This window comes from Quercus lobata, chromosome 3, assembly GCF_001633185.2.
Source record: "Quercus lobata isolate SW786 chromosome 3, ValleyOak3.0 Primary Assembly, whole genome shotgun sequence".
Taxonomy (NCBI): Eukaryota; Viridiplantae; Streptophyta; class Magnoliopsida; order Fagales; family Fagaceae; genus Quercus; species Quercus lobata.
The window spans coordinates 23197759-23210306 of record NC_044906.1 but is presented as its reverse complement, the minus strand read 5'-3'; the positions used below and the strand labels follow the sequence as shown (position 1 = coordinate 23210306).

The following is a 12548-nucleotide window of genomic DNA, read 5'->3' as shown; positions in this document are numbered from 1 at the left end:
TCAGCCACATAATGATGCTTTGGTGGTTACCATTCAGATAGGATGATATGATGTGAAAAGGGTCCTGGTAGATCAAGGTAGTGGTGCTAAGATCATGTACCCTGATTTGTATAGGAAACTGATTGGAAGCCAGGTTATGGCAAGGCAATGCTTGGTTACTACAGTTAGGCACTAATTCGAGGATGAGTTCGTGAAGTCCTCGGATAAGGCCTTGTAGCAATTAATGGAGGTGGAGGTATCCTTGGATGTCATGGATGAAAAAGTGAAGTGTGAAAAGTTAGAGAAAGTCGTAATAGATGTTGATGAAGATAAATATTTCCAAATTGGAGTACAGTTGCCTCTTCAGGGGAGAGAGAGAGGAGTTGCTAGTTTTCCTTCGAAAAAATGTGGATGTCTTTGCTTGGAGCTCCTATGAAGCTCCAGGAGTGGATATAGATTTCATCTACCATCATTTGAATGTTAATCCAAACATTGTCCAAGAAACAACCACCTCGGCGCTCTTCTAAGGAACATGCCGAGGCTGTTAAAGAAGAAGTGATGAAGCTTAAGATGGCAGGGGCAATTAAGGAGATGTTCTATCCTAAGTGGTTGGATAACGCGGTGGTAGTGAAAAAGAAAAATGGAAAGTGACGAGTTTGCATAGATTTTACAGATTTAAACAAAGCTTGCCCCAAGGGCCCCTTCCCAATATCTTGAATAGATCAATTGGTGAATGCGATAGTTGGTCATCCTCGAATGAGCTTTTTGGATGCATTTTAAGAATATCACTAGATACTACTAGCTCTAACCAACCAAGAGAAAACTGCTTATGTAATGCTAACAAGGAATTATCATTACCAAGTCATGCCTTTTGGGTTGAAGAATGCAAGGTCTACTTACCAGAGGATGATGACTAGAATGTTTGAATCCCAGCTTGGTAAGAATATTGAGGTCTACATTGATGATATGGTTGTGAAAAGCAAGGTGGTGACCAAGCATTTGAGGGACCTCAAAAGTGTCTTTGAAGTGTTGAGGAAGCATAAATTGTGTCGCAATGCTTCGAAGTGCTCTTTTTGCATTAGCTCAGATAAGTTTTTGGGTTACATGGTCACCCATCGTGGAATTGAAGTTAATCCTTATTAGATTAAAGCAATCAATGATTTACAACCTCCTCCAAATCCCAAAGAGATGTAAAAGTTAATTGGGATGACTGCAGCAATAGATTTATCTCTTGGTCAGCAGAAATATGTAGGCCATTATTCCAACTATTGTACGAGTGGAAAGGGTTCGAGTGGAATGATCTTGCCTTCCAACAACTGAATGATTACCTTTCTTGGCCACCCATTATGTCCAAATCTGAATAGAAAGAAGTACTTTTTGCCCATATTGTTGTGACCTCTCACGCAGTCAGTTTGGTTTTGATAAGAGTAGAAGATGGGGTACAGAGGCCAATCTATTATATGAACAAATCACTACAAGAAGTTGAAGTTCCATATTTGACATTGGAAAAAGCTATTTTGATTGTAGTACATGTTGCACGGAAGCTCCCCAACTACTTCCAGGCACATACAGTGGTGGTTTTAACTTAACTCCCTTTGGAGTCATTGCTTCGAAAGTCTGATTATATAGGGATAATTGCCTAGTGGGGGACGATTTTGGGAGCATTTGATATAAAGTACCTACCTTGTACCTCAATTAAAGGGCAAGTTCTTATGGATCTGGTGGTAGAATTTACTTAGTCCCTAATTGAGGTTGAGGTCGAGGAGTATAGGTTTGGGGAAAAACAAGTTTCAGCAGTTTTTATACATGGGCCCTTACCCTGAAGGCTATACATTGATGGAGCGAAAAATCAAGAGGGATCTGGGGTAGGAGTAGTAATAGTGTCTCTAGATAGAATCACCATTGAGAAGTCATTGAGGCTGGGCTTTTCGACCACGAATAATAAGGCAAAGTATAAGGCTTTGTTGGTTAGGATAACTATGGTTAGGAAGATGGGAGGAAAAGTTGTTAAAGTTTTTTCAGATTCAAGGCTAGTCGTTAGGCAAGTGAAATGAGAGTTGGAAGGTAAGGATTTAAGAATGCAAGGGTATTTGAATGAAGCTCAGCGTTTGCAGTCAAGTTTTGATTTTTTCTCCATATAAAAAATCCCAAGAAGTAGAAATGCACATGCAGATTCTTTAGCAACTTTGGCAACTTCTTCTAGACAAGATCTTCCTCAGGTCATACTTGTTGAGGATTTAAATAGGCCTGTCGAGGAGGAGAAGGAGAATGTCCAGGTACACTAGATCAAGGTCAGACCTAACTGGATGGATCTTGTAGTTCTATTTTTGAAGGAAGGTGTTTTACCTCATGAAAATGGGGAGGTAGAAAAGATACGAAGAAAAGCTCCTTGTTTTTGGTTGTCTGAGGATTAAAAGTTGTACAAATGCTCTTTCTTAGGACCTTACTTGCTTTGTGTTCATCTCAAGGCAGTGGAACCACTCTTGGAGGAATTGCATGAGAGAATATATGGAAGTCATATGGAGGATAGATCGTTGTCACACAGAGCTATTACCTAAGGGTATTGGTGGCTTAGTATGCAAAAAAAGGTACAAGAGTATATTAAGAAGTGTGATCAATGCTAGAGATTTGCTCCGAACATTCACCAGCCTGGGGTAGTACTCAATCCTTTGTTAAGTCCGTGCCCATTTGCTCAGTGGGGTTTAAACATTGTAGGACCATTCTCTAGGGTTGTGGGAAACCGAAGATGGCTTCTGGTTGGAATCGATTACTTCACAAAGTGGGTAGAGGCTGAGCCATTATCTAATATTAGGGACATAGATGCAAAAAAGTTTGTGTGGAAGAATATTGTTACTCGATTTGGATCCGTTAAACTATCATCTCGAACAATGGGCTTCAGTTTGATAGTAAAGCTTTCAGGAGATATTATTGTGAACTAGGCATTAGGAACAAGGGAATAGGCAAGCTGAAGCAGTCAACAAAGTCATAGTTAATGCACTTAAGAAGAGGTTCGATGAAGTAAAGTGTAGATGGGTTGAAGAGCTACCACATGTTCTTTGGACATATCAGACGACTCCTCGTCGATCAACTGGGGAAACTCCATTTTCAATGACATATGGGTTTGAGGCTATGATCCCTTTGAAGACTGGGTTTCCAATGTTAAGGACAAGATTGTTCTCCCCAGACAATAATGATCAATTGTTGGAAAGAAGTTTGGATTTGGTTGATGAACAAAGAGAAGCAACTATGGTACAACTGGTACATTATCAACAAAAGCTTAAGCAAGAGTATGATACAGGTGTGAGGGTAAGACCATTGGCACCAGGTGATTTAGTATTAAGGAAAGTAGTGGGAACTGCAAAGAACTCATCTTGGGGAAAATTAAGACCCAATTGGGAGAGGCCACATCGCATCACCTCGGTAGTTGGTATATGAGCTTATTTTCGAGAAGATTTAGATGAAAATGCTATACCACGTCCATAGAATGTAAACAATCTACGAAGGTATTACTATTAATGAAAGGCAATCTTGCCATCTACTATTTCTACTATTATATGTTTTATTCTTATTCATTTAAGTGTTAAACAGAACATCGATCATGCCCAGTTCCTTGGACCACATACCTTGGGTAAATTAGTACTTTTTATTTCTCTAAGTGTTAAGCAAAATCTCGATCATGCCTAGTTCCTTGGACTAGACACCTTGGGGAAATAAATACTTTTTATTTCTCTAAATGTTAAGCAGAACCTCGATCATGCCTGGTTCCTCGGACCAAACACCTTGGGTAAATTAATACTTTTTATTTCTCTAAGTGTTAAACAAAACCTCGGTCATATCTGGTTCCTCGGACCACATACCTTGGGTAAATTAATACTTTTTATTTCTCTAAGTGTTAAGCAGAACCTTAGTCATGCCTGGTTCCTCAGACCACATACCTTGTGTAAATTAATACTTTTTTATTTCTCTAAGTGTTAAACAGAACCTTGGACATGCCTGGTTCCTAAGATCACATACATTGGGTAAATTAATACTTTTTGTTTCTCTAAGTGTTAAATAGAACCTTAGTCATGTCTCGTTCCTCGGATCATAGACCTTGGGTAAATTAATGCCTCTTATATGGCTAAGTATCGAACAAAGCCCTAGCCATGCATGGCCTCTTAAACTAAAAACCTAAGGTACAATAATCCTTTTTGAGAGTTAAGTTATTGGATTACTAATTGCATAGGTGTTTGTCAATGTTAAAAGCAATGCTGTGCATTAATTGGAAGAGCTTATAATTTGGGTTTATAGTTAGACAATTAAGCCATGTCTAACAACAAATAGATACTATCATAATTCACATAGAAGTAGTGGTAATGTAAAGGTAATTGGCATCATTCATTAAATAAAGCCTTGAACAGGCAAAGGAAATACATACTTTAAAAAAAAAAAAAAAAGAAACACATGTAAAAAAGGATAAATTCCTAGTTGGTCTTGGGTGGATTGGTCTTCACTGCTGGTTAGGCAAAAGGTTCAGGCACTATGACTCGAGCTACAACTTTTTCCTTGGAAACCTCCTTGGTGGTAGAAGGAATTTTAGCTTGCCCAAGTATTTAGCCCTGGGTTGCTCCCTTTTCCTTGGAAGTTTCCTTAGGCGTGGGTAGGAGTTTAGCTGGCTCAGATACTTTTTCTTTGGTTGGCTTCTACTCCTTACCCACTGTGCTTGCTTGATCAGCTTCTTTAAAGGACTCAGAAATGGCCGGAGGAGTGCTAGCAGGGGTAGCCTGACCAAACTCAGGCGCTTTGGGAGCGGTGTCTACTTAGGAGCTAGGAGGGCTTGTTATGCGTAGAGCTGGGGGGTAGATAACATTCTCTAGCTTTCTTAACACTGAAGAAGCATTTGCCGCAGCTAGGTTTAGTGCCTTAGTCTATACTTGGAGTAGTAACCTCGGCAGACTCCTGTGACTTGGGCTCTCAAAGTTTCTTCGGTCTCTTTTACCCCTAATGTCATAGCTATCCTACTCGGCCAAAGCTATAGCTTCTTTTGCTTTCTCCAACTCTTTCTTTTGAGCCTCTATTTGCTCCTTGGCAATAGTGAGTTGATCCTCGGCTCTACATAGTTGTTGGTGTTGATCCTTGGCATGTTTCTCAGCACCAGCCAAGGCAGCTTCAGCACTCTTCCTTTCTCTATTTGCCTTAGTCAGCTTAGTGTTAAGGTCTTTAATTCTTTTTTCAGCTACAACGAGAGTTTGAACAACAACTATACGTCATCCCTTCTCATCTTTCCATTGTTTATGGGCGTCATCCACCTATTCTTTAGCAATGTTTGTTGTTTGGATGGCCTAAATTTTTTTTTTTTTTTTAAATAATTAAAATAAGTCTTTCAAGAGGAAAAGGAGTATGTATGATAGGAGTTGTAGATTGAGAGGCTTACCATGGCTAAGTCTCATTTCAAGGTTGCAAACACCTTATGCTTCTTTAGAGTCCTCAGATCGACCATGTCATGAGGCAAAAGAAGGAGTTGTTCCAGTGCATTGGCCACGTAGCCAACTTTGTCCCTTTTAAACTCTCTTATGGAGAAGTCTAGAGGAAGAGGGGTTCGGTCCAGCTCTAGGGAGGGATTCTAGATCTGAACCCTAGGACGATGATCAAAAACCCTTTCTATAACCATCCCTTCACCTGAGGATTTCTTTTGTGCCCCTTTTTGGGGCTCAAGGTCTTTATTGAGAACTACTTCGCCCTCCTCGAGCACCTCTTTCCCTTTTTTGTCCCCCTTCCTCTTTTTATCCGCTGGCTTAGAAAGGAAAGTGTGGGTAGGGACGGTGATAGGGCAAAAATGTATTGACCTCTTATGGAAATTCAATTAGTTAATTATCCAAGTGAATTAATTAATTCAATTTAACATGCAATGGCGTGGTAGCACAAAAAAATCACTAAATAACTAAATGCAGTAGAAATTAAGTTTTGACACAGGTGATTTGTTTATGAATAGGGAAAAACACCGAGGCAAAACCCCACTGGGTGATTTTAAGGTCACCACTCCCGAGAATCCATTATTATCAAAACAAGCAGTTACAAGTAAAAGGAATCACAGTACCTAATACCAACCTATAGTTGAACCCTTACCCCAATACCCAATTGGACTTATAATGTAGCGGTAATCTCTCCGTTCAATGCATGGCTCCAAGTACGTGACTAACCAATTGATGCACAGATCCAGTACATGACTAACACAACAACTTGAGGAAGATTTTACTGCAAAGTTCTTCAGTTCATCCAACGATGAAGATCAAGAAGCTGCTTGGTCACAAAACCCTTGGCGCAAAGACGTAGTAGCTTCTACAAGAGAAAGATGAACTAGGGCAAATTGTCTCCGATCACAATATGCTTGTAAAATTCACTTTGCATCCCTTGAGATGACCCTTAAAATAATCCTTATATATGTCTAGGGTTGTGAGAAAAGAAACCCTACACAAATATATATGGATATGTGTGAAAACAGATCTAAAAATCTAAATTTCGTAATTCTCGATAGATACAGCTTTTGTTGAGCAGCTATCAAGCATCCGACATTAAACCTCAATAGATATGACTTTGTCGAGCTATCTGTCAAGCTTTAATGAACAACACTTCTTCGCTTGTTTCTTGGACAGATTTGTATGGCTTCAATACTAGATTTGAACTCTTGTTCCTTGAAGTACTAAACCCATCCTAGATCTACCAAATTACAAGTAAAGTGTGTTTTGTTAAAGGAATAGCCAATTACATCAAAATTATCCTAATAATCCCCCCCTTTGGCAATCCATGACAAAACTGCAACAAACAAATGAATTATGAGATAAGTCTTAAATCACTAAACTCATAACCACTTGTTAAATACAATAAAATCTACCCCTAACACAAACTCTTGAAAAATTTTGCATGAAGAGAGTTCATGGCATGGAAGATTTTGACAACCTGTCTTTCTAAAACACTTTAAACAAAATTCATCAAGGCATCTTAGTATGAAACAAAAATAAAGGATTGCATACATAAAAGAAGCATGTGCATAAAGACAGAAAAGAAACAACACATTGAGAGATAGGTGAATAACAACATGCATCATCATACATATAAATGAGAAATAAGTACAATGTATGTCATCAATAAATGGTCACAAGACCAGTATACAAAAGGATAATGTAACAAAAGAGAAAAGAAAAGAAAAGTACATATAATCCTCACTATGTCCCTCAAGGTACAGACACTCCCGCTAACAAAAATGTCCTATGCTAACTTTCCCCCTAAATGTATGACTATTCTCATAATCCCAAAACTACTGCCCATTTTTGTCATGAATGACAAAGGGTAAGTCACTGAGAGGTCATCATCTCCTCATCACTAAAAGAGCTAGCATCCTCATCCTTATCATCATTATCAGTACCATCATCTCTATCCTTATCCTCTGAAGTCTCTGGAGAAGGTGATGGAGAAGTAATAAAGCCATCAAGGCGAGCCTGTCGTCATGCGATATGACTGACATGGGTGGTCACTTGACATAACTCATCACTGAGAGTGTTAAGGCAAGCATCCATGCACTAAAGTTACGCCATGATCGCTTCAAGTGTCACACCACCACTTGAAGAAGAAGGAGCAAAGGTAGAAGGGGCTGGAGAATCCATCGTCTTGGTTCATAGGATCTTCGATCGAAGCTAGGCCTCGCTCTGTCGAACAGACATTGCACTAATAGCACCCATGATAGTAAAGAGATGAGAATTAGGGATAGAGATAGAAAAATGGCGAGAGAGAAAATGAGCTTATCACAGGTCACTGTGTGATAGCTAAAGGGAAAATGAGCTTACTACAGGTCACTGTATCCCTATAGACATCTATGAGAGAGAGAATGAAATGAGAAGGAAAGTCTATAGAGGGGTCCTTTTAGAGGGATAGCAAAAATCGATCACGGGGCTCTGTAATAGAGTTATAGTGAGACAATGGATGGAGAACAAATGTCATCACCATGTTTAGGAACCTCGGACCTTTTGCAAAACCCAAGCATGAGGTGTTTTGACACTCACCCCACGTGGAAGGTGTCTCACAAAAAAGAGATAGAAGTTTGCCATTGGACACAATTCTCAGACGTGGACAAGTGGGGTAATCAAGATGCGATACCTGCGGAACATGTAGTATCTCAAATACAAGATTCAAAGTGACTACGATACATATACCTCTAATATGCGTAGCAAACTGAGTTGTAGAGGTATCGATATTGTGCATATTGGAGTAGAACTCCTGAATGATCACATTAGGACAACTCAAGGGTATCTCGTAGAGAGATTCCCATCCCCAAGTGTGAATGACATTGGGTAGAGCAATATTAGAAAAGTTCGATAGAACCATGTGGCACTTCGAATGAACACCACATTTAGAGAAGTTCTTCGAGAAGTCCTTATAATCCTTCTCATCACAAAACCGGACGTGAAGAGAATTAGGATCAAAAGAAGAGGTCCCAAAATGAAGAGGATTCAGGGACGGAGTGGATTTGCACTTGGCTGCCATGCGCAGTCTATCTGAGAGAGAGAAAAAGAGAGGGAGAGAAAGAGAAAACACAATCACAACAGAGTACCAACAAAAGAAAAGAAAGGGTATGTATGCATGAAATATGCATGAACATGTGACGTGCTAAAAATAATTGCATCATGGGTTCAACCCAATCCAAACTTATCAGCACACAATTTTCAACATTCAAGCACACATCTAAATGCATGAAACACTGTGAAAATGCAAATGGAATGCAATGCATGATCATATAGCAATAAATAAGCAACACCCAACCCAAAAAATTTCAAAAATCTCAAAAGTTTTCAAAAACCTCAAAAATTTCACGAAACCCCAAAAACCTAGGTCTAATGCGTGAAATGCATGAAGAATGAAGGATTAAGGACCCTTACCAGAGAAGAAACGTAGGATCTAGGCCGAAATCCGAGTGGGTAAGATGTTTTGAGTGAGGGAAAAGTGTTTGGGAGAAGAAAGAAAGCTATTCTGTCGAGGGAGAAATGAAAAAGTGAATCTGATTTCGCGGTGGAGATATTTAAAGAAATCGCAACTCGATGGATCGAGGATCTATCGAGGTGCTATTGAGCACTGAATCTCAACAGATATGAATTTGTCAAGGTGCTATTGAGAATCTATCAACGGCAAAAACACCTTAATGGATCGAAAAGCTGTCAAGAAGCTATCGGCCAGAAAAAAACTTTCTTGATGGATTAAGAAGCTATTGAGAAGCTATTGAGACAAATTCCAGATAGCTCGACGGATCAAATTTACGATAAGATTTGTTGAGAAAAAAAGTCCAAGGGGCTCGATAGATAGGAAGCTATCGAGGATCTATTGAGAAGCTGTTAAGCTTGATAAAAGGCTATTTTTCAAAGAGAGGAAAAACACATAGAAATGAATGTAAACAAGCAAGCTACTCAAAAAAGATCCATTCAACATTTTAAGCTTTCAAAAACATCCATCAAAAAGAAAATGCAAAGCATTCAAGATCCAAAACACACACACACACTAAACAAGTCTAACCAATTTTATATTTCAAAAACAAGTTAAGACAATTTGGTGAGTATACATTAACACATGTATTCCTTGTGATTGCCAAATCACATTGTACCTGTACATGTTTCAAAAGTAGCAAATAATTTGCGTATTATATGTGAAAACATAGAAAGAGTGCATAAGTTTCTCATATTTTGACAATTTGAGATATGAGAAAATCAAATACACTAACACACAATCATAACTGCTTGATAGGGACTATCACCTTCGAGGTACATCCTATGACTCCCACATCTTTTGGAAACATGCTTGCAATCATATTCTAAAAGCATTTTGATTCGTTTTGCTTTTATTTTTTTTTTCTTTACATATTTTTCTTTTTATCACATCATGCATGGGCATATAAGAAAGAGAAGAAATACCCAATTATGCTTGAACATCTCAATTTTGCTATGTCAAAGCATACAGATGTTATTTATGATTGGCGGGCATTAGTGGTGAGATGGTTATTTATGCCTTTCTCTTATGATTTTTTAGTCATTCCCATCAAAAAGAGTGATATGAGTATTAAGTATAAGAGATTACTTAATTGTACTCATCACGAACATGAGTCACAAAGCTCACTTGCTTAGTTGTGCATTGAGATGCTCATCTAAGCGACAAAAGATATAAAGTTTAGAAAACTTTGTTTCAATGGCCATCCAAGGTACACAAGTATCAATGTACACAAATACACATTGTTTTTGTATTTTTCAATTTTTTAATTTTTTTATATATTTATTTTGAAAAACAATTAAACAAAAACATGAAAGAAACACACAAAGAATAAAAACTAGACTATCTCAAAAACAATAAACCAAAACAAACAAGTAATGCAAAAACAGAAGAAGAAAGATAAAAAGTGACTGAATTACTTTGCGCCTTTTTCTTTCCACACCTTGAAGGAACCTTTTCTTTACGCGAACCGTTGATCCGGTGGTGAGGGGGAAGAATTGAAACCATTCAAGTTCAAAAGAAACATAAGGGCCTTAAGAAGATCTCCAAGAGGGGCAAGAGATGATAGAAACTCACTCTGGTTTCTGGACGATAGCGTGCTATTGCTTTGCTGAGTGACTAACCACTTGTAGCAATTTGGACGAGTATGCCCTGAAACTCCACAGTGATGACAGAAATGTGGCTTCTTTTGTTGAGACTTCTTGTTTTTGTCCTTCTTAGTCCTAGGGTTTTTGGTCTCTTTCTTCTCAACCTTAGGGGGTGCCCCTAGAATAGATTTGCCCTTATCTAAGTTCTTACTAGTTAAATCAATTTTGACATCATTATTCTCAACATTATTATCATTAGCAGATGAAACAAAGGCAATCTTACTAGAAGAAGCAATATTAAAAGAAGAGAAATCATACCCTAAACCAATTTTATTAGAAGCAACTTTTTGAAAAATCAGCATTTTGTCTAGCTTAGCACTGGAAGTCCTCTCCAATTAAGCTCTGACCTAGAACAGTTCTGCTTCAAGCTTCTTGGTCCTTTTAGCCAGGAAGTTGTTCTCAAACCACAAAGCTCCAATGGTGTGATTAGCTTCATCAAACTTTGTGGAGAGCTCTTCTCGATCAAGTTCCACTTCACTCAGTTTCTTCGCGGCCAGCCTATACAACAATATGACCCTAACAATCTCCTCCTTTGGCAATCCGTGACAAAACCACAATAAACAAATGAATCATAAGAGAAGTCTTAAATCAATAAACTCATAATCACTTGTTGAATTACAAAAATATATAACCCTAACACAAACTCTTGAAAAACTTTGCAAGAAGAGAGTTTATGGCATAATAGATTTTCACAACCTATCTTTCTGAAAAACTTAAATAAAACTCATCAAGGCATCATATGTGAAATAGAAATAAAGATTGCATACATAAAGAAACATGTGTATAAAGAGAGAAAAGAAACAAGATATGGAGAGATAGGTGAAGAACAACATACATCATCATATATACATGAAAATAAATACAATGTATGTCAATAAATAAATAGTCACAAGACTAGTGTACAAGGGGATAATGTAACTAAAAAGGAAAGAAAATAAAAGTACACAAAATCCTCACTACATCCCTCAAGAATTTGAACACTCCCCCTAATGAAAATGCCCTATACAAACTCTCCCCCTAAATACAAGACTACTCTCATCCCAAAACTACTCCCCCTTTTTGTCACGAATGACAAGGGCAAGTCATTGAGAGGTCGTCATCTCATCATCACTATAAAAGCTAGCATCCTCATCCTTATCGTCATCACCATCCTCATCTGTCGATGCTTCTGGAGAAGGAGATGGAGAAGCGATGAAACCACCAAGACGAGGTTGTTGTCGTGCAACACGACTAACACGGGTGTTCACCTAACACAACTCATTAGTGATGATAGGCCAAGAATGTATTAACCCCATATGGCAATTCAATCAATTAATTAATTAGCCAAGTGAATTAATTAATTCAATTACATGCAATAAGTGTGGTAGTACAAACAAATCACCAAATAACTAAATGCAGTGGAAATTAAATTTGATAGGTGATCTTAAAATCACCTGGTGGGATAATTGGCTAACAAGTGAGAGTATCATGGTGAGCATCCATACACTAAAGCTATGCTGTGATGGCTTTTAGGGTCACCTCACCAGCCGAGGAGGAAGGAGCTAAAGAAGGACCAATAAGCTCCACATGTGGCTGCTTTAGTCGAAGTTGGGCCTCACTCCGTCAAACAAAATTGGCATCAATGGAACCCATGGTGGTGAAATAAGGAGAATCAGGAATGGGGATAGAAAAATTGTGAAGGATCTACGTGATAGCTGAAGGAAAGATGAACTTATTATGGGTCACCGTATCCTAATAGACATCAAGGATAGAAGTGATGAAGTGAGAAGGGAAATCAATAGAAAAATCCTCTAGGAGGGACAAAAGAAAATGAGCACGAGACTCTATGATAGAGTTATAGTGAGACAGTGGAGTAAGAACAAATGTCATCACTATATTAAGGAATCTTGGACCTTTTGCAAAGCCTGAGCATGGGGT

General features: G+C 38.4%; 1 protein-coding gene across 1 annotated transcript; it reads left to right on the top strand.

Moving 5' to 3' along the window:
• Nucleotides 1-843: 843 nt before the first annotated feature.
• LOC115980584 lies at nt 844-3414 on the top strand. Its single transcript, XM_031102820.1, has 3 exons — nt 844-1043; nt 2183-2255; nt 2926-3414. Exons 1-3 carry the CDS (start codon nt 844-846, stop codon nt 3412-3414), a joined length of 762 nt encoding a protein of 253 aa, XP_030958680.1.
• Nucleotides 3415-12548: the final 9134 nt, after the last annotated feature.

Bases quoted from the DNA above. Each gene is read 5' to 3' on its own strand.
- LOC115980584 (XM_031102820.1), top strand. From the start codon at position 844: ATGCCTTTTGGGTTGAAGAATGCAAGGTCTACTTACCAGAGGATGATG. The intron at 1,044-2,182 runs GTGCTCTTTTTG...AACTTCTTCTAG, and splicing joins TTGTGTCGCAATGCTTCGAA to ACAAGATCTTCCTCAGGTCA. The intron at 2,256-2,925 runs GTACACTAGATC...ACTAGGCATTAG, and splicing joins AGGAGAAGGAGAATGTCCAG to GAACAAGGGAATAGGCAAGC.